The following is a 24,220-nucleotide window of genomic DNA, read 5'->3' on the forward strand; positions in this document are numbered from 1 at the left end:
AAAAAAATATAATGTATTGCGTAATTCTTACTAAATCCAGTGGAATGTTAGATAAATTGAAAAAAAATGGATCATCTGCTTATGGGGATGTAGGCCGATGATACCAGGAAACCATATTTAAATACAGGTCGAATCTAAAAGAAAGATCTAACTTACAGATCTTTTTTGCAACAAGCAAATAAAAAAACAGAGATTTTTTGAACTAATAACTTTACCTCTATTTAAAAGCCTTGTCATATGTATGTAGGTCCAAAAAAATTGCAAGGATTTTGCCTTGCAAATTGAACGTAGTTATGCAGAAAGTAGCCAGCCGTAGAAAAGTGTAGCTGAGATTTTTGATAACTTTGTGAAAAGAGTGAACAATCCAATTTAAAAAGACAGTTGGAATATTTTAACTTTGACAAATGATAAATAATGAATATATTTGATTTTTTATTTTAATATATATGTATATATTTTTTAATGTATTTTACCAGTTCTAAAGATTTTTAAAGTCTGGTTGACCGCACAACCTACAATATGCATTTCGCAGAAATAAGCTAGCCTCAGTAAAACACAAAAGAATGTTCTGTCATTATGTATTTAACACATTATTTTATATCTATATTAGTGTATTTAAGTGCAAAGAATTGCTTTAATAATTTGTTACAGTAACTTAAAAAATCATTTAAGGAGTTTTTTAAGTCTGCTGACCACACAATCTTAAATATGCATTTTGTAGAAAACAGCCAGATCTAATACAAAAGGTTACCTCATTTAAACTTTAAAAGTATGATGTGACATTCTTAATTAAAACATATTTTTACATTAACGAATTTATAAATTTAAAAGTTTTGAAATTTACCATACTCTTCTTACCAAGCTCTTTCCGGTCCCTTTATTTTATTTTATTTATTTTTGCACCACAACAGGCCAGGAGGCCCAATAACAGTGGTGAATTACATCACAGAACACCCAGGCTTAAGAAAAATGTCATTTTAATGTCTGTGTTCTCACCGGGAATCGAACCCGGAACCTTCCGTGCGTGAGTCAAGCGTCTTGACCACTACACCACGGAGGCCACCAAGCATGTGCTCTCTCCCTCATTTATTCATGCATACACACATTCACATACACACACATGAATACAGACGTCAAACACATGCAATTACTTCAACTCTTTTCTTATAAATTATTTGTCATTAGATTTACAGTGGATTTTTTTAATTGGCTCTAGTACTGTTTATATATGTCTACTTTTTTTAAAAATGTAGTTGCTGTAAAAATCCCAAATAAAGTAAAATTAAAATAAAAAAATATTAAAAAAAAAAAATATGTACTTATACTAATGTATTTATCCTCTTTAATTTATTTAGGAAAAATATATTTCTGGAGGCATTATTCTTCTATTAGCATCTATACCGCAAGATTTTTTGAGTGCTGTAGGTGTAGCAAATTGAGTAATGCTGTTTTGTAATCAACACTATTTTCTAGTGATTATTACATTTTTTTGTAAGAAAACGGCCTGGCTGTTTTAGCAGAACAAGGAATTAACCTTGCGGCATCCGATAAAACTAATATTTCAGTTTTTCAAAATTTTAGACCGGCTGCTTTCTGCATAACTGCGTTCAATTCTAAAGTGTAAAAAACTACTGTTTAATTTTAAGGTCACCTAATAGTTTTTTTAATGGACTGCATTGTAGATAGTTATCGATGCATGGAAACAGTTGATCGAAATTCTGTTCGTCTAAAAAAACGTTAATAATGATTTCGTCGTATTTCAAGGCAAATTGTTACTATATCAGATTATCTATAACTATTTTATTCCACATTTTTACTATTTATCTCAATGACGGGTATAGGAATATTGATATATTAAACGAACAAATGAACAACACCCAAAATCTACGAAAGCTACCCTTCGGATATTTTAATATGTTATGTTATCCATGGTGTTGAAATGCTTTATCTGTTTAGTTTTTTATTGTTTACTTTTTAGCACGAACACTTAACAAATTTACTATTCTGCTCAATAATTGTTTTTGTAAATTTATTGATAATTTTAAGTTGATAGAATTTCACTAGTCCATGCACTTTGTAGCTGCAAGACGATTATTAATCCAGCTTCAATAGGTAAATGTTATCAACTATCAAATGTCCAAATTTAGTAAATGAGGTCTAGAATTCCAACCATCCATGAGCTCAGTAGCTGCAAGACTTGTTGTTATCTATCTTTTATTTTTAAAAAAATGTTTTCTAATTTATTTTTTTTAAATATCACTAAATCTCTAAACTTTATTGTCAAATAAAAAATGTAAATAGGGGCTAGATTTCGTATTATCTATGCGCCCTGTAGCTGCAAGACGTGCTGTAATCTAGCTCCTGTATATCATAATTGGAGACGAGGAACAAGAATCCCAACCGTCCATGCGCTCTGTAGCTGCAAGACGTGGTGGGATATTTATTTATTGTACAGCGCTTTTGAGGTGATTTTCACAAAAACGGCGCTATATAAATTATCCAAACATATATAAAACATGGATTTAAAGATCGGTAAAAAAAGAAAATATTTAAAAGGGCGTCAAATTCAATGTAGGTCAATACCTCAATATTTAGAAAAAAAAATCTAGATCGGTTCAAGCCGGTTGGTGGCTTAATGAAGAATATTTGAATGGGCAATATATTTTATCGGTATTAAAAACAAGGAAAGTAATGAACATACGATGTGGATAACAATAAAAGAAATCCCGTTATGTGAAATATTACGACAACAGGACGCAATAACTAAAAGACAGCGAGGCAAACGGGCTGCGATGGTTTGGGGACCCATGGATACGAAGGTCTTTTTTACCTTTTTTCCCAATAATATAGGTCAAAGTTAAATATCAGAGCAGATTGCCATGAGAGTTAATAAAGTAATCTTGAATAGTATAACTGTTAAGTAAATAACAGCATTTATCGATACTATTCCTGGCCGATTACCTTTCGTTCCCATCCTTCCTTTGACCCACCCTTATGGTACCTACCTTGCATCAAGATAGAAGAAATCAAAATTAGAAGATTCGGATTTAGAACAAAAACCAAACAACATTTTTGACTTCACATAAAATCGGATAAAAAGTGGTTGGAATCTTCACGCGTCGTGGAAAACATTGTTACATTTTATAGTTCATTTTGTCATCAAGTGCCAGAAATTGAAGAACATTGAGATTATATTAAAAGTAGGTATCCATTCCATGTTCCTATCCTTTCTCAAATATTTCTAAATCACACAACTGAATAACATTCGTTTTTCATTTATAGTCCGCCTTTTCGTTAACAATAAGAATGTGTATAATAGGGAAATATCACATACTACGAATACCGAAAAAAATATATAAAATGGATTCAGAATAATTAATTGTATTTTTAAAATTAATCTGGATATTGTGCAGAAACGTTTTCATACATAAATTTTAAAAATAAATTTTTGAAAAATACATCACTAGAAAAACGCGACATGTTTGACCTTGATTACCACCAAATAAACAATATTCACCAGTCTAAAGATGCCCATTTAAGGGTGAAGCGCTAATTGGTAAAATAATTTAATAACTTTTATGTAAACATAAGTTATTACATCAAGTAAAAAAAACTTAATTTTTCCGGATTTTTTTTTTTAAATATGTATATTTTTTATGTCCATATCAGAAATAGTTTGTTTTGGAGTACAACAGAGTTTTTAATTACAAAATCACAAAAAATTTGTTCGTTTTGGCAAAAAAAATGTAGGTAATTGTGTGTTATATGTTATTATTACATGTTTTGCGTTCCTAAAAATATAAATGATGTGATACAAAATTCACTTTATGTATTTTGGAAATCGTCAACTTTAGAAAAGAATCCAATTATTGTTCCTTGGGTACTGTCAAAAACAATTAACAAAATGATAATTACGTATTTTAATAATAATGATCTAATTAAAAACGCATGGTGAATTAATGTTAGCGAAACATATTTCTCTTAACTGTTTCTATTGCATGAATTAAATTTACTAAGGGTTTCCGGGAATTCCTGTTTTCCGTCGGCTGTTAGGCCCATTTCAGACGACCGTAAAAATCCACACGGCATGATTAAATAACATTGGATAGATTAAATTTTATTGTACAATTATATATTTTTATTACAAGTATTTATTTAATGGCAAGCAAACGCACTCTCCAGTATCCACGAGGTAAACTAATTTCCACTCGATTTCCGTTTGTTGGATTTTTACTTGAGAGTTGCCGCTGAATACATACTTTTTTTAATAAAAAAGAATATGATAAATTGAATACCAATCCACCCTAATTTTACCGTGCCAGGTGAATTTGGACTATATGTATGAAACGGGCCTTACTATCAGTGGTAAATGTATTATATTAAAGCACACCCAGTTTAATTCTGATTGTGACAAAAATATAACAAGTATTTTCTGATTAAAATCATTGATACATATTTATATATATATATATTTATATGGATACACTAGATGCGGCACTAAGCACCCGTCTTATGTTCTATTCAACTGAGGCTTCGGAACCTATTTTTATTTTATGGGAAATAATGTTTTACGCACAGCGGTCGGTAAATGTGATGCAGCGTAAAATGACGCGATTTACAGGTTTGAATTCACAGTAAACTGGCGTAAGAAGTTAGTCTTTTTTACTCTACTGCTCATTTTGCACGGCAATGATGCAGCATGACGTGACAATGCTCATTTTTAGAACATAATTTGAAGCTATAGTTCTATGAAGCATCTTTTCTACTGATTAAATTACGTATGTATGGAAGCAAGCGTGTATTGTTCCGGTTCTGTAGTTTGTCTCGCTGTGTACGGGATTATGTAATACTTACCTAGCAGACTTGATTTACAACAGTTTTATTTTATTTACCTTTATTTATTTATTTGTGTAGGCAGTTTGCTATTAAAATCAGTCAAGTTGTATGCATGTTAAAAGCGACTGAAAAACGTCCGCCATTTTAATTAGTAATTCCCAGTATAAATGACTCCCGGCCATTTTCTTGGGATATTCACATTTTGTTGAATTTTGACCAAGGTCAAAACTCAATTTTTTCTTCATCATCATCATCATCATCATCATCATCATCATCATCATCGTCATCGTCATCATCATCATCATCATCATCATCATCATCATCATCATCATCATCATCATCATCATCATCATCATCATCATCATCATCATCATCATCATCATCATCATCATCATCATCATCATCATCATCATCATCATCATCATCATCATCATCATCATCATCATCATCATCATCATCATCATCATCATCATCATCATCATCATCATCATCATCATCATCATCATCATCATCTTCATCATCATCATCATCATCATCTTCATCATCATCATCATCATCACCATCACCATCATCATCATTATTATCATCCTCGTCATTATCATCATTATCATAATTACTTCAAAAATTGTATTTATTTTTTAGTGCACTAGATAACCTACATAATAACTGTGTAGACCTACGCCTTATCATGGACGGGACGTTTGCCTAAATATGAAAATATGAACTTGTGTTTTTCTGGCAATAATAATAAATTTATTATTTTGATTCCAGCTCTATTGGGTAGGTCGTGCAATACCCAACCAGCGCTTTAATCAGTTCAAAGAAAGCAATCAGAAAAAAGTATAAAGACTCTTACTTCGCAACGCGAATCTGTTTTTTTATTTGCCATTTGCAGCCGGCCGCGTTGTGCCGCGGCCGGGTAACTACGTAAGTTGTTATAGGCGGCTAACCGCTAATGAGAGTATGTACGCTAAATAAAACAAGTACAACCAAATGAGTCATGGCTGTTTTTAGACTGGTAGCGTTACAAAAACCCTTTAAATTTTAGTCCCCTTTATATCGCCTGTCCGACGTACGATACAACCCCGAAGAAAATCGATCACCCCTTTTTTGATGAATCATGAAACATTACAACCCTGATTATTAAAACATATAAATTGCTGTCATTTTCATATCACCGTAGCCTTTTGTACCTAATTTGATAGCTAACGTAATCTACTAATAATGTCCACGTAATCTAATAAAATAATTCCAAAATGTAATAATAATATTTTTACCTAACATCTGAAATTAAAAGGCACTATCAAAATGAAATATTTAGCAAAATATATAGATATAAATAACGCTAATATACAAATTACAACTCATTCAGAGCGAACAAAAAAAAGTCATAAATTTAGAAATATTCGGTACTCAACACATTTCGTTCACAATGTAAAACAAATGGCAATAATTTTCAATTAAATTAATAATTATTGATTACGTATATAATTAACTAGAAGTTTTATTGATAATTTGGAATAAATGTACAGTAAAATGTTGTTTCTATAATCAATTTGATTTACACATTTTAGCATACATTTTTTTATGAATATTATTTAATATTTACAGTACATTGTTACGTATATCAGCGTTCATCTTATTTTTAATTTTATGTTTGTATGCACTAATTTATATCAATATATATTGCTTGATGAAGCCATTAAAAAATAACCGTCCTTTTCTGAGAAAAGTCGGTCAACATTATTGACCCGAGAATAATGCATTTGTTGTGATAAGATTAGGATTAGGCGGATGTAAAAACTGCATATTTTCTTCTATGTTCATGGTTATTTTTTCAATTAAAAAATAATCTGTCACAAACCTTTAGCGAGTCTTTGCAGAATAAGTTCCTTGTGTTCTTGGGAGTAGGGTTCTCCGACGATGATCAGGAGGTAACAGCCGGTGAGGGGGCTGGGAGGGGGGACTCCCATGCTCAGCTCGGCGCCCAGAGACACGGAACGGTCGTCATCTTTGGCGGACCCTGGCTTCTCAGCCACGGGGGTCTCGCCGAGGTTCCCGACGGAAGCCTCCATGACTAGACAAGACTAGAGATACGAGAGTCGGCTAAGACGAAGTCTCGAACGTCCCCTCACCTCCCGCGGGGTGAGGGCGACCCCGGCCCCGGAGCGAGCCGCAGTCCTAGCAGGATCACCGTTCGCTCTTATGCTACCCTGGTAGCCGGCATAACCTGAGACGCGTAAATCTGAATGCTGAGAGAGTAAATTCGCGGATTGAAGACAAGTACCGGTACTAGCGAAGAGCGGTGTGTTCGCGGCGAGTGTTCTTCCACGAATGACAGCTGTGGCTGCCCAGCCGGCTGGAGATCCCCCTGCCGCCCGCTCTGCGGCAACCGCCTGTTTCCCTGGTACCCCCGCTCCTATCTCCTATCCCGACGATTTCCGCAAAAGCACCCCGGCACTTCGCAGAAAATGTTTCCCCAAACCTACCGTCTAACCAAACATTCTTTATCCCTTTTTGCGCGTTAGTTTTAAATGGCTTAGTGATAGTTGGGAGTGGTCTATTTGTGTGCAAATACACCTCTATGCCTGTATGTGATCCTGTAGGAGTTTCCGGTAATAGCCAATTTGCTAGCGGGACAGAGGACGAAAATTGCAAAGGGAAACTACGAGAGGATTCCCAAAATTAAGGAGTCAGAGGGAATTCCGAGGAACCACTTCCTGCCAATTTGATCGCAAAATTCTCATCTTAGTTATGTAAAAATGAAGATAAAAATCGTAAAAAAAAAAAATTACGTCGGACGTTGTAATATTCGGACAAGTGATTACATATTCGTGCGCATAGCAATCGATATCTCAAAAAACAGTATAGTTCATGGCGTGATTTCGACCGTCGAAATTCGATTTTTTAGTGTGTCGTGAGCCGGCGTGAAAAATTGCGGAAAGTTTACGCGTCGGCCCGATGTTTTTCTCCGACGTCAATACTCGCCGGTTCCGAAGGGGCGAGGTCGTGCGCAGGCGCAGGCCGGCGTATCAGCTGACTCGGGGCGGTGCGATGAACAAACTGGCTGCGCAACAGAACACCTTCCTCCTCCTGCGAGAGCGTAGTCTCCTGGTAGAAAAGTCGCAGCGGCGCACATACATTTCAGAGACTGAAAATAAATTCCCAGCCCTAAGGAGTGGCATTGCGCTGAATTTTCAATTTTTACCTTCGAATCGACATAAAAGTAATCACAATTGGATAGCACTATAATGTAACTATAAATAGACTAGAAAGTGTCCGACGAAAATTATTTAAACAGGTCGACTACCCGTTAAACCTTAACTTCTCTAATTATGCTTAAAGTATGCAGTACCGTGGAATAAACTCTCTTAAATATCAAAGAACAATGTTAGACCAGTTATTTTCGTACAAATTAAAAAAATAATAAAATTGATTTCCTTAATCTACTTGAAGGACTTCCATTCTGTGTGCCATCTAGACCTACAAGACAACATCTTCTGTTTTACACAGCCAACGCGTCAACAAACTATATAAAACAATATACAATACATGAATATGCGAGCAATATAACAATAGATTTACCGAGGCTGATATTTTTTATACCGCTATATATATAAATTTAAGTCAAAAAGCACATAAATAAATTTTGAGAGAAGCAGGTATTTAATAAATGTTATTATTGAATACATATTTTTCATTTCTCATCTTTTACATTTGTTATATTTAACATAATTTAAATTATTGTCTCAAAAGTAAACATTTTTTGTGTGTGCGTGGGTGTCCTACACTAATACGAGTATATAAATAAATCGACAATATTTCTGTGCATACTGTTTGTTTACCAAATAAAATAAAATTGAAAATTAAAAATCTCTTAAACGAATTATTTAAGGAATAGGCTGTATTTAAGGAATAACTTTTTTATAATTTTTTAATTGGATTCCTCCACACTTTAATTGAAATACTTAGCTGTTGATAAATAGAGATGATATTCAAGTCAAATCGATTAAATTTGTTTATTTTAAATATATTATATACATTACAAACATATATTCAATTCGTACATATTATTCAAAATAATGTAAAAGTAGTAGGAGAATCCTTCTTCGGAAAACCGCTTCGGATACATGAAACAGATCAATATCCAGAGCGATGTTGTTCAGCATAGCGGTAGCACTTCAACAGGCATAGCCATAAGCAGGTTGGTCCTGTATATTGGAATATGAAACAATCTATGTTGACGCTGTCTTAATTAATTATCAGGAACATACAAACCAATGCTCATCATAATCTCGGATTATCGACCATACCACGCAACAATCGATAAAAATATTGTAATAAAACTTACTGGTCTAAGAAGAAGTTCAAAAATTGGAAAATTGTTTTCAGGCGTTGCCTAGAATGTGAAATAATTCAGTCAGATGAATCTCTTCACAACAATAAAGGTTTCGGCTCTTTAACTTCACTAAACTTAACAAATAGAAAGATTTAAAAAATATGGATGATCAAACATAGGCAAAATGGTGAATGTTACATAGTGTTTGCTACATAGTGTATGTTACATAGTGTCAGCTGCATTGACATGTTTTTATACTTTTTAACTACTATTAATTACTTATATTGTATATGTATATAAAATCTATATATTGCTGATCTTACTATAATGTGTCATTAATTTTGAAGATGTTTTTAAAATGGATTTAAATTTATTGTCTTATATTTCATTCAAAAATTCTTCACATCGTTTCTTTGAATCCCATAAAATATGTAGGTGTATATTTATGTTTTTCCTTTTAAAAAATGTTTTTTTTTTTTTTTTACATCTGAGCATGTTTTTCATTATTTATTTTAATTCTTAAATTTTAATTACTTTAAAATATATATATATTTATTATTAGTATTATTTCCATTTATAAATACTAAATACAAACTTTAAAATAACTTTTTAACTTTAATTTTAATTTTTAAACAACTTCCATTTGTGTTTTTTTCCTTCTCTTTTTTGTACTTTCATTGATAACCTTACATAAAATGTATTATATTATATTATATTATAATTATTATATAATATGGGAACTTCACTGATCCATTAGAGTTAAGTCTAACTGTGTAAAATATAAAACTATGTAACCGTACCGTATGTTTCCTGAACAAAAGAAAATAAAAATAAATAAAATAAAATAAAATAGTGTGTAAAGTGACCTTTTAAATCAGCCAATGACAGGTCATAAGCTCTGTAAATGCCTAGACTTCCAGATTACCTTCTAAGGTATTGTTCATCTCTGTTGTAATTTGTAAATATCTCACTATTTAAAAATGGAAATCAATGTGGTAGAGCGAGGTACGAACCTCGGACCTTTAATCCATGAGTCCACGACACTAGCCACGGGACCACCACCTGATTCAATTGTAAGTTTAAGCATCTTCAGAGATTATGATCATTCATCAAATGGGTTAAGTGACTTCTTTACACAAAGTTTTTTTTTACACACGTAGTGTATATGTGGTGATTTTTTTGTTTCTCTATATATAGATTATTATGAATATAACAATCCTATGCGTGTTGGACTATTATAAACAATGAATGTTTTTACTTTTTTACTATACGGCACAAATGCGTTTCTTCTTGAGCTGCCTTGTTAGGTCCCTCCGACGTTGGCGATCACTACAGCGAGAGCATATCGGTCCTGCGATACTCCGCAGCCAGGACAACTGCTTATTACAACGACGACATTGGACTATTTTATAAAAATCAAACAGACGTATTAACAAACAATGACATAAACAAAGACCTAACTATGTTGACTAAATGGACAAACACAAACTTACTTACACTTAATGAAAAAAAATGCAATATTATCCATTTTGAAACTAGAAAAAAATGTCATAAAGTAGATGCTTACATAAATAATGAACGACTTACTGAAATTGAACATGTTAAATACTTAGGACTAACAATAGACAGACAATTAACATGGACAATTCATATCAACAATTTAATTAGCAAAGTGGCGACATTATTGAGTCTTTTTTTAAAAATCAAAAACTTTGTTCCAAAAACGGAAAAAATTCTAATGTATGAAGCCTTCGAAAAACTAAAATATGTTATACGCAACTATTATGGGGAGCAGGATATCAAAATGACATAAACAGACTACAAAGACAACAAAATAAAATATTAAAGTTAGTATATGACCTTCCCTATTTAACTGCAACTAGAGAACTTTTTAAACAAACTAAGCAATTAAATATAACTGAACTCTTTTAACTAGAATCATTAAAATGTATCCATAAATTAGCCACTAATGTAATTGTAGACGAAGAACTAAAACTAATAAAAAATTGTAGTCAACATGGACATAATACGAGAATATCAGACAAATACCATATACAACTTTCTAAAACAAGACAAGGACAATCAAGACTAATGAACCAGGGACTGAAATTATACAATAAACTACCAGACAAAACTAAACAAAAGACTCAGACAAACTTTACAAAAGATGTAAAAAATATTATTTTGAGTATAAATGAAAAATGTATATATTATTTTATGTAAAATGAATGTTATAATCCGTAAGGGTTTATAAATAAATTTTCAAATAAAAAAATAAAAAAATAAAAAATAAAAATTGGATGTATTCGCCATAGTGATTCCTGGGAAAAGATGACCAAAGTGGTTTCCCGTTGCCTTCTTTGGTAGATTTTTCTGTCGGGGTTACCTTCCCTAGCTGGTCGGTTCTGGTTTGGAGGCGCCAGAAACTCGCCTTTCACCCTCTCGTTATCTGCTGTGATCACACCGTTATGAGTGTGATCCCATTGCCCGGGGTTCGCGACGTGGACGCTAACGAGTAGGACTAGTCAGTAGTGTTGCCGGTGGAATGCAGCTGGGCGTTCGCAGCATTTTATAAAATCACACCCTCCAGCAAGGTGTGACTCACTGTGATCCTACTGACAGTTTGAACCCCGAACAAATACGTTTAACAATATAAAATAGTATTGTTTACTAAGATAATTTATACAAAAATAAAATCCAATTTAAAAACATATTTTAAGTTTATTTATTCGTGCAAATAAATATATAAATACTAAAATAATTTCGTATCCAAAACTTTATGAGGCCAAGTGCCCTGTGTTGAGTTGGGATACAACACAATAGAACGTGAAAGCATAAACATGAATTAATAATAGCAAAAATTCAAATTCAAAATTGTTATATAAACATATATTTTAACTAGCGGACCCGACAGACGTTGTCCTGCCCGAACGTTAGTTTGTCTGCTATTATCTTGAAAAATGCCTTTTTATTGATACTTAGGTACTTGTTTATGGTTGAATTCCAAAACATTTTTTTTTTTTAAAATATGGCATTCTTTTTGCAAAGGTCAAACTCCGGTCTTCTCACCAACAAGGGGGTGTACTTATGTAGGAATACGATTTTTCAAAATGTATTGAATTTAATATTATTTTAGTTTTTTCCAAAAATCCAGTAAAAATAAATAAATGGGTAGAAATTATAAGGAATTTAAGGAAAGAATCTGATTAAGATCTACAAAAAACGAATGTTGTTTGTAAACATTCAAAAACAAACTTTTTTATATACAAAAAAACAACATCTTTCCATTTTTTGTAAATGCATTCTCCTCGAATGCAACCCCGGTAGATTGATAAATAAAACATTTATGCTCCTTAGTTATTTTTTAAATATTAGATTTAAAATTTTAATATCTACGAACACGCACAGCGCAAAGATCTATTTTTCTCTGAAAACCGCACGTAAATCGGTTAAGTCGTTAGTTCAGTGACATCACACGCACAGAAGAATTATATAAATAAAGATAAACATTTGGACAACACGCTAAATAGTTTATAAATATATGCTTTATTAAAATCAAACATTAAAAATATAGGTGTATCAGCATGTAAAAGATATTAAAGAGCATGGAGATGACTTACATCACCAGTCGTTGGAAATGGATACATTATATGATTATTTTTCAAACTTCCATATTTTTTAATGTTTCATCCCTAAAATCCTATCAGTTTCATCTCTTGAATTTACACAAAATATTTTTTAAAACGTTTTATGCATACACTATAACAATACTGCAAGTATAAAAAAATCTTTTTTTTATCACAGGTGCTATAATTTTGTCGATAAATATAGTAGTTTTAATCAGAATTTAAATAAAAGCAGACTCGACATTTTAAATTTAAACGTCTGATCGGAGTAAGTAATAAAATTGGATTGCATACACGCCAACTCATCCATTACCAGAAGTTTCCAAATGAAGTTTTGACTATGGACTAGAGAGATCTTTATTGATATCTATCATTATGTAGGAACCTGACCAAATTATTTCTAGAAACATGTCGCACGCCATCTTACAGAAGTAACTACTTTAAATTAAGAGCTTTAGCACCGCAGACAGAAACAGCATTTTTCCAAGATTATAATTTGCTACACAATTCTTGACTCTAATTTATACAGTACTATTGCTAAAGGAAATAATAACTCAAAATAAAAAAAATCACATAATCAATAAACAATTCACAGTATTGTGCCGAAAAAAATATTACTGCTCATTTCAGGACATAGGGTAACTCAAAAACTCAAGCATGGTAGACGTAAATTCAAATGCACCAACTACTACATTACACAGCCGACTTATTCAAACTCGATTTCCTTATTTACGATTTTTACTTTTAAAGTAGCCTTACGCCTAGACACAAACAAAATTTCAACAAATTGGGACCAAAACATGAGAATATTTTTTTTTTTTCATTTCGTCTTTTTTAAATAAAAATCAATGTGTTTCAAGCATTTATTTTCCAAACAGTAATATAATTAACTACAATTAGTACTGTCTCTGGCGTTAATTACTATATTGTTGATCATAAGTTCTCAAACTTATTTTACCCACTCCCCACTTTGAGAATGAATTTTTTTTCTAAAGAACTCTAAAAAGCAAATTAAAACAAATCATGTGTCGATGTTGATGAGTGACAAAATACCATACCGGCCGGGACCAGTGAGAACCTTTTATATACATTTTGAAAGCCTTTTTTTAATTAGCTATCGCCCGTTTTACCACCTCAACGCCTGCCAATTTTACCTAATTTCAACCGTCACCCTGCACGCCTTCAACGCCCACTTTTAAAAAGACTGATATAGATTAATACATTATGATACATTGCCTCCGGCGATGAATTTTTAAATATTTTTTATCTTCTGCTATTACGTTTTGGTTTCTTAATTTATAGGTTTAAGTGTTTAACAATAATTTTTTGTATGTTTATATTTTGAAGTATTTTTTTTATTGATTGTAAAAAATATGTTTCGTCAAAGGCACAAGCCGTTAAAAAAAATTAATTGGTTTTTAAAAAAAAAATAATAATGAAAATTAGGAAGATTATAGTAAACAGGCAATAAAAAATTGGCATCAAGGGTGCCATAAGTAAAAAATTACTAAATGTGTGTTAAATATTATTTTTATTTTATTTATTTTACTTTTTATACATAATGTAAATTATACATTGTTGGGCTTATTGCCAAACGGCAATTTCTTCCAACCAACCAATAGTGTAAAGGTTTTTTTTTATTTTTTTTATTTAACACTTTAATACAATAAAATATACATAAATATAAGGGCGTGCATATTGCCTTAAGGCAATTTCTTCCGACCTACCCAAACCGTTCAGTTTGAGAAAATCACAAGTACATGAACATATTCTAAGAAATTACACTGAATCTTAAAATTTTATACAAAATTAAAAACAAAAATCAGCTAAAAAAAATTACACTTTAGTATGAAGAGAAGATATGAGATGGGAAGGAAAGAAGAAAAAGAAAAGAAAAACTCAAATATTTGTGTTATTCAAGTTGCAAAACATATTCAATCGAAAATAAATTATTAAGCTAAAGATATACAAAGATAGAGGTAACTGTATTTGTATTTAAATTAGCTAAAACTAATACTATTACTCAATGGTAAAAAAAATAAAGAGGAAAGGATATATCAAGGAAGAGAAAGGAGATGTTTCTTCAGACGTGATTTAAGCAGAAATAAATACACATATAAATATGGCAAAACTCAGCCTCCGTGGTGAAGTTGTTAAGATGCTTGACTCACACATGGAAGGTTCTGGGTTAGATTCCCGATAAAAACACAAAATTAAATTTGATTTTTTTAAACCTGGATGTACTGTACTGTAATTTACCTCTGCAATCGGACCTAAAAGCCTGTTGGGGTGTAAAGAAAATAAAAATAAATAGAATTTGTGACTGACTGTGTCTGAAACACTGTGCCAAACAATCTTAACTAAAAAAATCATTTTAACCGCATACAAAGTGCATAATGGCACTTCCACGTAAGATTAAACTATTGTGTAATATTTTGTAATCGTCAAGACTGCCATAATACGAAATGTGTCAGTCATAAAAAAATTATTGATTCTAAAAATTGACAATTAAAATATTTTTTGAATAAATAATTGTTGTTGAATCTGTATTACAGAATTATTAATTCGATTTAATGGTTCTATTTTATAGTATGTATGTACTCGTATGTGGTCAAAAATTTAAAATGTCAATATTTCCAAAGCCGTTTCCTCAGTTTGACGCATTTAGATTCGTGGCACTCCAGACGAGGGGGTGCAATTTTACCGATAGTAAAATCAATTTCTTAAACGACAGAGTAATCTTTAAGGAAAAACCAACTAAACCTCTATTTAGAGGCCTGTCAGCACATGAGAAAGAGAAAAAGTGGAAGGAGATAAATAAAAATACACCACAACACCCAGCCCAATTGAGAACATTTTTTAAATTGAATTTTCTTCTTGGAACTAGCGTGAATCGAACCCGTGGCGTTAGTTTCATCGTGGCCATCTAAGCAACTGCGCCACAGCGCCTGTCTTAAAAGTATTTTTAGTTTATATGGCAAAATCTAAATTTATCGGGCGTTTTAATGTTTTTCGGCCAAAGAGATAAGGCTCCCTGGAAGATACTTTCCCGAGATTACACCATTTGTGATCGGTAATTGTAAGTAAGCTGACATTAAACGAAAATGCTTCGGTTCAGTAAAGAATTCTTAAATCATGATTTAACTTTTGCGGTGCCGCTAAGTAGCTAGGCCCCGAGAGATTATTTCCTTGGTGAAAAATGATGCCATTTTAAGATAATCTTGTTCATTACACTTTATAAATAAAGCGAGTATCAGATATTTTTTAATGTTTTTCGAGACGTTTGGTTGAAATTAATATTTATAGCCACTAGAAAAATGCGATGAGAAAAAACTGTAATGTAATTTGTAAAAAAAACAGGAGATAACAATGTTTTTTGCACATGTGTAAATGTAAGTAGTATTATCATAATTCCCCTTTCCGCACCCAGCGATACATAGGGCAGTGCATAGTTTAACCAAATGCAGCGTATCTAAATCATCTGCTAAATAAAGCAAAGGTGATCAGTTAAGCTTAGTAAGCAACACAAAAAATAAGCAACTCCCATAAAAATTAAAAATAAATCAGTCATCCATCATAGGCGCCAGTCCAAAAAAAAAGAGTTATTATAATTTGAACAAACTTTCAAATCAATATTTCACATGTGCCCTGTCAGAAATCGAACCCAGGATCTCACAAATGGTTCCAATTGATTTCCTTATTCAGGATTTTTATCTGAGAGCAACTACTGAGTCGAAAACACTCGACCAGGGTTTTGGTTCTATTTGACGCATAAAAAGTTACACAGTGTGCAAAATGGCTACTTGAATCAGACAATTACTTGTCATAATTTTTGTTAATGCCCTGTAAGAAAATATAATATTTTAGTTAAAAATGTGTATTCTTTCCTTGCTTTCAAAACATAACTATTAAAGCTTATTTGTCAATTTATTATATAAATAGAAGAGGAGTGATACTTTCATCCACAAATTTGGAATATCCAGTGACCGATTTCATCGTTTTCGCGACATCTATTAATTCGCGAGACTGGTATCTTTATCTTCAGAAATAACTATTTATCAACCAGTATTGATGTTACATCGGGTGTACCTCAGGGTGCTCATTTGGCACCCCTGCTTTTCAATTTGTTTATTAATGATGTTGCTAAATCATTCTCTTACTTTCGTTTTTGGCTCTTCGCGGACGACAACAAAATTCTCAAAATAATTCAAACTTTACAAGACTGCTTTCTTCTTTAATCAGACATTAACTCTTTTAACCGATGGTGTAAAGTCAATAAATTAGAACTAAATATTAAAAAATGCAAAATAATGTCATTTCATAGAACAAAACAACCAATTTCCTTCGATTAACTATTAGAAAACTCCAAAATTGATGTAGTCAAGTCCATTAAAGATTTAGGAGTTGTTTTGGACTATAAACTGACAAACAACGAGCATATAGATAATACAGTAAATAAATCACTGAAATTACTTGGCTTCATTAACAGAATATCCTCTGATTTTACTAATGTCCGTACAATCAAAACTCTTTATTGCTCAACTGTTTGCCCTCTTCTAGAATATGCCTCAGTGGTCTGGTCTCCATTCTATGTCAATCGCATAAATTACATTGAATCAGTCCAACATCGCTTGCTTCGAAAAATAGCGTGGATGCTTGGACTAGAGAGAGATAATTATTCTTATGCTGAAATAGAGTCAATATTAAATATTTCTAGTCTACAAAAACGAAGAACTAATATTGACTCCATATATATGTTCGGCATACTAAATGGTATAATCGATGTTCCATCATTACTGGGACAAGTAAAATTCAATATTCCGACTCGTAGATTGAGAAACAATGAAGTACTGTTCATCGATCAGCATAGAACAAACTATGGCCTAAATTCTCCAATGACCCGCCTTTTGTTAACTCAAGACAAGATCTGGACTTTTTTGGTTTAAGTTTACAACAATTTAAACGAACATTAAATAAATAGTCCAGATCGTGTCTCGATGTCCCTTATGTTTGTCAATGCTTTTTTCTTTTTTTAAAATGTTTTAAACTATTCTTTTATTGTAATATTTAAACCTAATAAATTGTATACATGGACAATGTCCGTTAATAAATAAATAAATAAATCATTATTTACAAAACCACACTCACGAATGATGGGACACTAAAAATTAAATAAAATACTAAAAACTCATTAAAATAGCATTATATCAACTAATTAGTTAACCCGAAGAAAAAAATTTGATACTGATCCTTAAGATAAAAATAACTTTATTTAACTTACTTTCATATAACTTTGAATTATCTATCCTTACCTCTGTTTTGTATAAATACATTGAACTCCTCAATAAAGATACCAGTCTCGAAGGTGTCGCGAAAGCGATGAAACCGGTCTCTGAATATTCCAAATTTGTGGATTAAAGTATCACTCGTCTTTTATTTATATAATAAATAACAATGAACTTCCATCAAGAATTTTCACTTACAAACTTAAATGTTTTATTTGTTAATTATTTAAAACAAATGTATGCGGGATATTGAATATGACCCAAAAATATTCATCTTCAATTGAAATACCCTCGAGACATCAAATAAAATATTCGGAGAAAAATTCAAGAATTTTTCCTTTCAAACTAGCTCTAAGGCTCCAACTTTTATTAAGTCTTTTATATAATAGTCGATTCTTTATGTATTGAGACGAGGAGATGCTTACCTTTAAACCTTATAGGAAAAGCACCTTAAATGTCATAAAATATAAGCGGAAGATACCTTGAATACTTATTCTGTAGTTGTTTTGTTCCCTTCATATTCATTTGCAATGATATTTTTGTCAAAAAATTGTTAGGATCTTGTGATTGGCAAGCAACATATGTTTGCATAAATAAAATTTACAAGGACAATTAAACAAATCTTTTTAAACTAGATTCAATAAAATTTATTTTGATTTAATTTTTTTGCAACAGAGGGGGAACATCTTTGAGAGGTATTTGGGATTTGTAGCGTGTCGTAAAATCATAAACGACTACGACACTAAAAAAATCATTAACGACTACGACACGGTACAAATTCTAAGTACCTAACGTAACACATATTCATACACAAATAACATCAACCCTGATGATGGACGCTGTAACGCGATCCAAAACGTCGGGAAAAAGTACGAACGACACACGGCATAATAACCCAGAAAAACTTATTGTGCATCTTAACGGCCGTGAAAATTAAGTTTAATTTTAAATGAACCACAGGGTTTTGTATTTTTGATGTAGCAATAGTATTTTTAACTAGTTAAGCATTTGGTATATTGGCCATTTATTCCAAATAAAACACCAAAAATAACATTTCGCTCTGGGGTTTATACGCTTTTTTTAAATAAATATTAAAAATACGAGATAAAAACATTTAATTTTACATTTTTTATTTCAATATTTAAATTAATCTACCGTGTGATTTTTTCCAAAATTAAAAATTAGATTTGTTTACTGTTTTCACAAAATTCTGGCATTTGATTAAGAAATTGATGTAATTTATTCAAATCCAAAAAAGCTATGTATCGAAGTAGTACTTGACTATTTCAAACTAATAAATATACGCAAAAAAATCTTGTGAAATTTTAAAAAGTTAACTTGATAAAAAAAAGAAATCTCCATTGCCTACAATTTAATTAATTAGTTCACCACTTCATCGAAGTAATTACAAAACTTTTCCGATTGCCTTAAAGTTTTCATTTAGACCACGGAATCCTTATAACAGACGACTTTTAAAATGCCCTCAAATGGAAGGGTTTAAGAGGAACAAGGCCACAAAATATGTTCAGAAGTTTCGTCAAAATATTGACTGCAGGCTAATAATATCACGACATGACAAACCACTTTAAATTCGCAAATTTATAGCCAGGTATGAATATTTTGAGCCCAAGATCGCGCAATAGGATTAAGAATTTATGAATACATTTTTTATTTTTTTATAATCAAACCAATAAAACTATAAGCAATTCATGAACAACGATTTGTGTCTATTTTTAATTGAAAATAGGGATGCATATTATACAGCATACTCGCAAAAATGGAATCAATTATTTGATTGATCAATTAATTATAATTAGCATTTATCAAACTAAAGCCGCAACTAAGAAAGACATGAAAAATATCCTAACTTTGCTAACTACATGAACAAACGCTAACTTACAGTTAGTTTTCAAAAAAGTATAGTGGACATTTTGAATCCAGAAATTATGCTATAAAATAGATGCCTTCTACGACGCGTCGGTACAAACCGATGTAATCATATCGAAACTTGATGATCGGTAGTAAATTTTTGTAATCGCTCGGAAGAATTTGTCTTCAACTATGACTATGACTTTAGTGCGTAGATATGTGTCCCGTGACGTACAATTCCCCCAGTTACATATCGATGTACCTACTCAAAACTTGAAGGTGGGGGGTCGGTAGTGTATCTTCGTAACCGCTCGGGAGAATTAAACTTCAACTTCACCATTGTGATGAAGTTATGAGGTTTGACGGCCCTAGCTTCCCATCAAAATCCCGGCGCAGGCGCAGGGACTGAAATCATACAATAAACTAACAGACCAAATTTAAAAAAAGGACTTGGGACAACCTTTACAAAAGATGTTAAAAATACTTGTACTTAATTTTGAAAATTCACGTAACAATTCGTAGATAAATAAATCATTTTTAAATAAAATTTAAAACATTATTGTAAAATTAAAAAAAAAACGTTATTAGTGCTTTTTTAGTATAAACTTCTATTGATTTAACAATATTTTGAGTTTGTCTAAATTTTTGTAGACAAGGACTGGATTCAACTCCCTGGGGAGCTGTTTAATGTTCTTCATCTCTGTTGTAATATGTTAATATAAACAGCTTCCCAGGGAGTTGAATCCAGTCCTTGTCTGCAAAAATTTGGACAAACTCAAAATATTGTTGATAAATTACCTGGTCCATGAAGAAGTATAGAAATTGAAAAAATAATATTTTCAGGCGTTGCCTAGTATGTGGGTGAAATAATTCAATTTGATGAATCTCACCCGTATAAATAAAGGTTTCAGCTCTTTAACTTCAAACATCAACAGATGAAAGAATTGAAGGAATATAGATGTTCCATTATAGGCAGAATGGTGAATGTTACACAGTGTGTAAAGTGGCCACTTAAACCAGCCATTGACAGGTCATAAGCCCTGTAGATGCCCGGACTTCTATATTACCTTCTCTTAAATGTTCTTCATCTCTGTTGTAATATGTTCTATTGATTTGTCTAAATGGAGAATAATTTATATTTATTTGAATGTACAATTTTTTTTATTGATAACAAATTAAAATACAATATTAAAACTAAATACAATTTTTTACAATAGTCAAATACAAATATTTACATTAACGTTTCCATTACGTAAAAGAAATAAACAATTTTTGTGTACATAATGGGGAGTGACGACTTACAATAGATTATTTTATTATAATCAATAATATTTTTAAAATAACAAATATAAATTACAAAAAAGATATAAACGATGTTTTCAAACAGTGTTACATAAACAAGAATTATGGATGTATTTTTTTACTTCTTTCTTAAACATATTGTATGTGACTGTACTTTTTATTATCTTTGTTCATTTCATTAAAGAAAAATATTCCTCTGTAAGTATAATGATGTTGTGCAGTAGTTGTTTTCAATTTAGGAATTAAGATATTACCACCTGTTCTAGGTCGCGTACTTACGTTTTGAGACCTAGAAATACAACTATTTATTTTATCTTTATGTATTTGAAGCAAACAATTCTTTTTATATAGCAATTTTGTATCTAAAACCTTAATTTTTTTATATAATTGAACAGTGGGAAAAGTAGACGGTTTTTTCAAAATAACTAATAACAATACAGCACTACTGCCAATTAAAATGTACAAAGATTTTTTTATGAGGTATCTACAAAAGCACGATAAAAAAGGCACAATAGATTATTAAGGTCCATATAAACAATAGTAAAAAAAACGTAAAAGTCACTAATACACATTATGATACATAGTAAAAGAGGAAAAGTCTAAAACTGGTAATCTCAGCATGGAAAAATTCCATCTGTCTCGGTAGGCTGTTCAACAGACCAATCATTCTTCCCACAGTACAGGCATCAACAACGGTAAATTCTTTCTGCATTCTGGAAGAACAAATAATCCGTTTTGCCCAGCTCTTGAATAGTTGCTGGGTACATAAAATTTTATGCGCTCCAAAATGTTGGGATTGTAAATTCGTTCTCGTTCAGAAGTTTACAGGCCATCATAAGCAAGATAATGCTCCTTCTGACCCTCAAACTTGTGATACCAAGCATACTTAAAAGGAACAATGATGGGTACTGCAATGAGTAGTATCCACACTCTCTCATGTAGAGGAAACGAAGAAACTTCTTTTGTGCTCTCTCAGATCCTATGGAATGATGTTAAAGTACTTACAACAGTGAGTTGTAACAATATCATATTTATATTTGTTACTACAATATTATATTATTATTAACAAAAACAAATACAAAAATGCCAAATAATTTTTCTATTGGTATAATAGGAAAATAATAATCTCATGGGTAAATAGGTAGAGTATCTTAATGCCACAAGGGAATACACATATTTTGTTCACTGAGGAACATGAATTACCTTAATCAATTACTTTTTATGGGTACTTTACATTACACAGGTAACCCAAAAGAACATTATTTCTAATAAATTATTGATGAGGAAACATCCATTACCAAAATGGCTGCTGTGTTAAATACATTATTACTCACTTTTCCGTTTTCCTAACTATAGTGATTGTTATTACTATCTTTATATACATAATTTCTCTGTACGTGTACCATTTCACCGTACTTCTAAACGGCTTAACCGATTTAAGTGCGGTTTTCAGAGAAATATAGATTTTTGCGCTGTGCGTGTTCGTAGATATTAAAATCTTCAATCGAATATATAAAAAAGAAGTACGGAGCACAAATCTTTTATTCATCGATCTACCAGGGTTGCATTCGAGGAGAATGCATTTGCAAAAAATGGAAAGATATTGTTTTTTGTGTATAAAAAATTGTTTTTTAATGTTTAGAAACAGCATTTGTTTTTTGTGGATGTCAATCAGATTCTTTCCTTAAATTCCTTTTAATTTGTACCCATTTATTTCTTTTTATTGGATTTTTGGTAACACCTAAATAATATAACATTCTATACATTCAAAAAAATCGTATTCCTACAAAGGTACACCTCTTTGTTGATGAGACGACCGAAGTTTGACGTTTGCAAAATGAATGCCATGTTTGAAAAAATATTTATTTTATGTTTTGGAATTCAACTATAAACAAGTACCTAGGTACCAAATAATCATTAAAAAGTATTTTTCCAAGATAATAGCAGGCAAGCCAACATTCGGGCAGGACAACGTCTGTCGGGTCCGCTAGTTTTATTATATAGAGTAACATTCATCATTCTACGTATGTTTTTTGAACTTTCATACAATCTCTATTTTGAAAGCAGTGTACATTTAAAAAATATTATATTTACTATTTTTATACAAATATAACTCCACATATAATAAAACTAAATCACTTCATCATTAGGTAAACCTGTTCTAAGGAGGACTGTTCACTTGTACAGTATTTTAAACTTAATTTACATTGTTCAAGATAAATATTGAGGCTTTACTGATAGAATGCATTAAATGATTAAAACAAGTTTCGAGATAATGACATTTAAAGCTTTTTTGTTCATTCAACGCATTATTTTTCCGACAATATCCAATTTTTTTAAACCTGTATTTAAAAATATTTGAAGTACATAAAGACTGTTGACTTGATGCATTCTGTCAGTATAACCTCGATAGCATAATTCATAATATTATTGAATGAATCGGCATTTACTTGGTAACACTTAATTATGAATTATTATAAAATAAAAACATTGCTATTAGTGTTACACGTTTATAGTTAGTTACACGTTTATTATATAATTAGATAACAACTAAAGTTTCGGAGAGCACTCCTCTCATTGACGAGTGATACAAATCTCTACCGAAACTATGGTGCTGTGTTCTTTTAATTGATTAAAATAATAAAACTAATAAAAAAAATATTTTTGATAATTCAAATAAAACAAAATGAATTAGCGTCATGGAAAATTTATTAAAAGCTTCCCGTTTATCTAAAAGCACTTGTGTGAAACCTGTTTAAAGTTCACCATTATCTAACTACCATTAACCGCGTTTACGACCACTTGACTAAAACAGGATCAAATCATATACAGCTCAAAACGTTATGAATTCTCCCATAAAATATCCATTGTCAATTAGGTCATAAATTGGACAGTAATGTACGGTACACAAAACTTATATCTAAAATTCTCGTCAAAATACGTCAGGCATTTTAAGAGGCCTC

At 31.4% G+C, this 24,220-nt stretch overlaps 1 protein-coding gene across 1 annotated transcript in view; it reads right to left on the reverse strand.

The window, feature by feature from the left end:
• Positions 1-7,175, reverse strand: part of futsch (microtubule-associated protein futsch) — a 242,363-nt gene extending 235,188 nt beyond the window's left edge. The window contains exon 1 of the mRNA XM_088226424.1: positions 6,701-7,175. Coding sequence (XP_088082550.1) covers positions 6,701-6,911 — 211 coding nt within the window. The 5' untranslated portion in view covers positions 6,912-7,175. The remainder of the gene's footprint in view (positions 1-6,700) is intronic.
• Positions 7,176-24,220: the final 17,045 nt, after the last annotated feature.

This window comes from Micrasema longulum, unplaced genomic scaffold (assembly GCF_059751315.1).
Source record: "Micrasema longulum isolate JH-2025_06_02 unplaced genomic scaffold, ASM5975131v1 h1tg000430l, whole genome shotgun sequence".
Taxonomy (NCBI): domain Eukaryota; kingdom Metazoa; phylum Arthropoda; class Insecta; order Trichoptera; family Brachycentridae; genus Micrasema; species Micrasema longulum.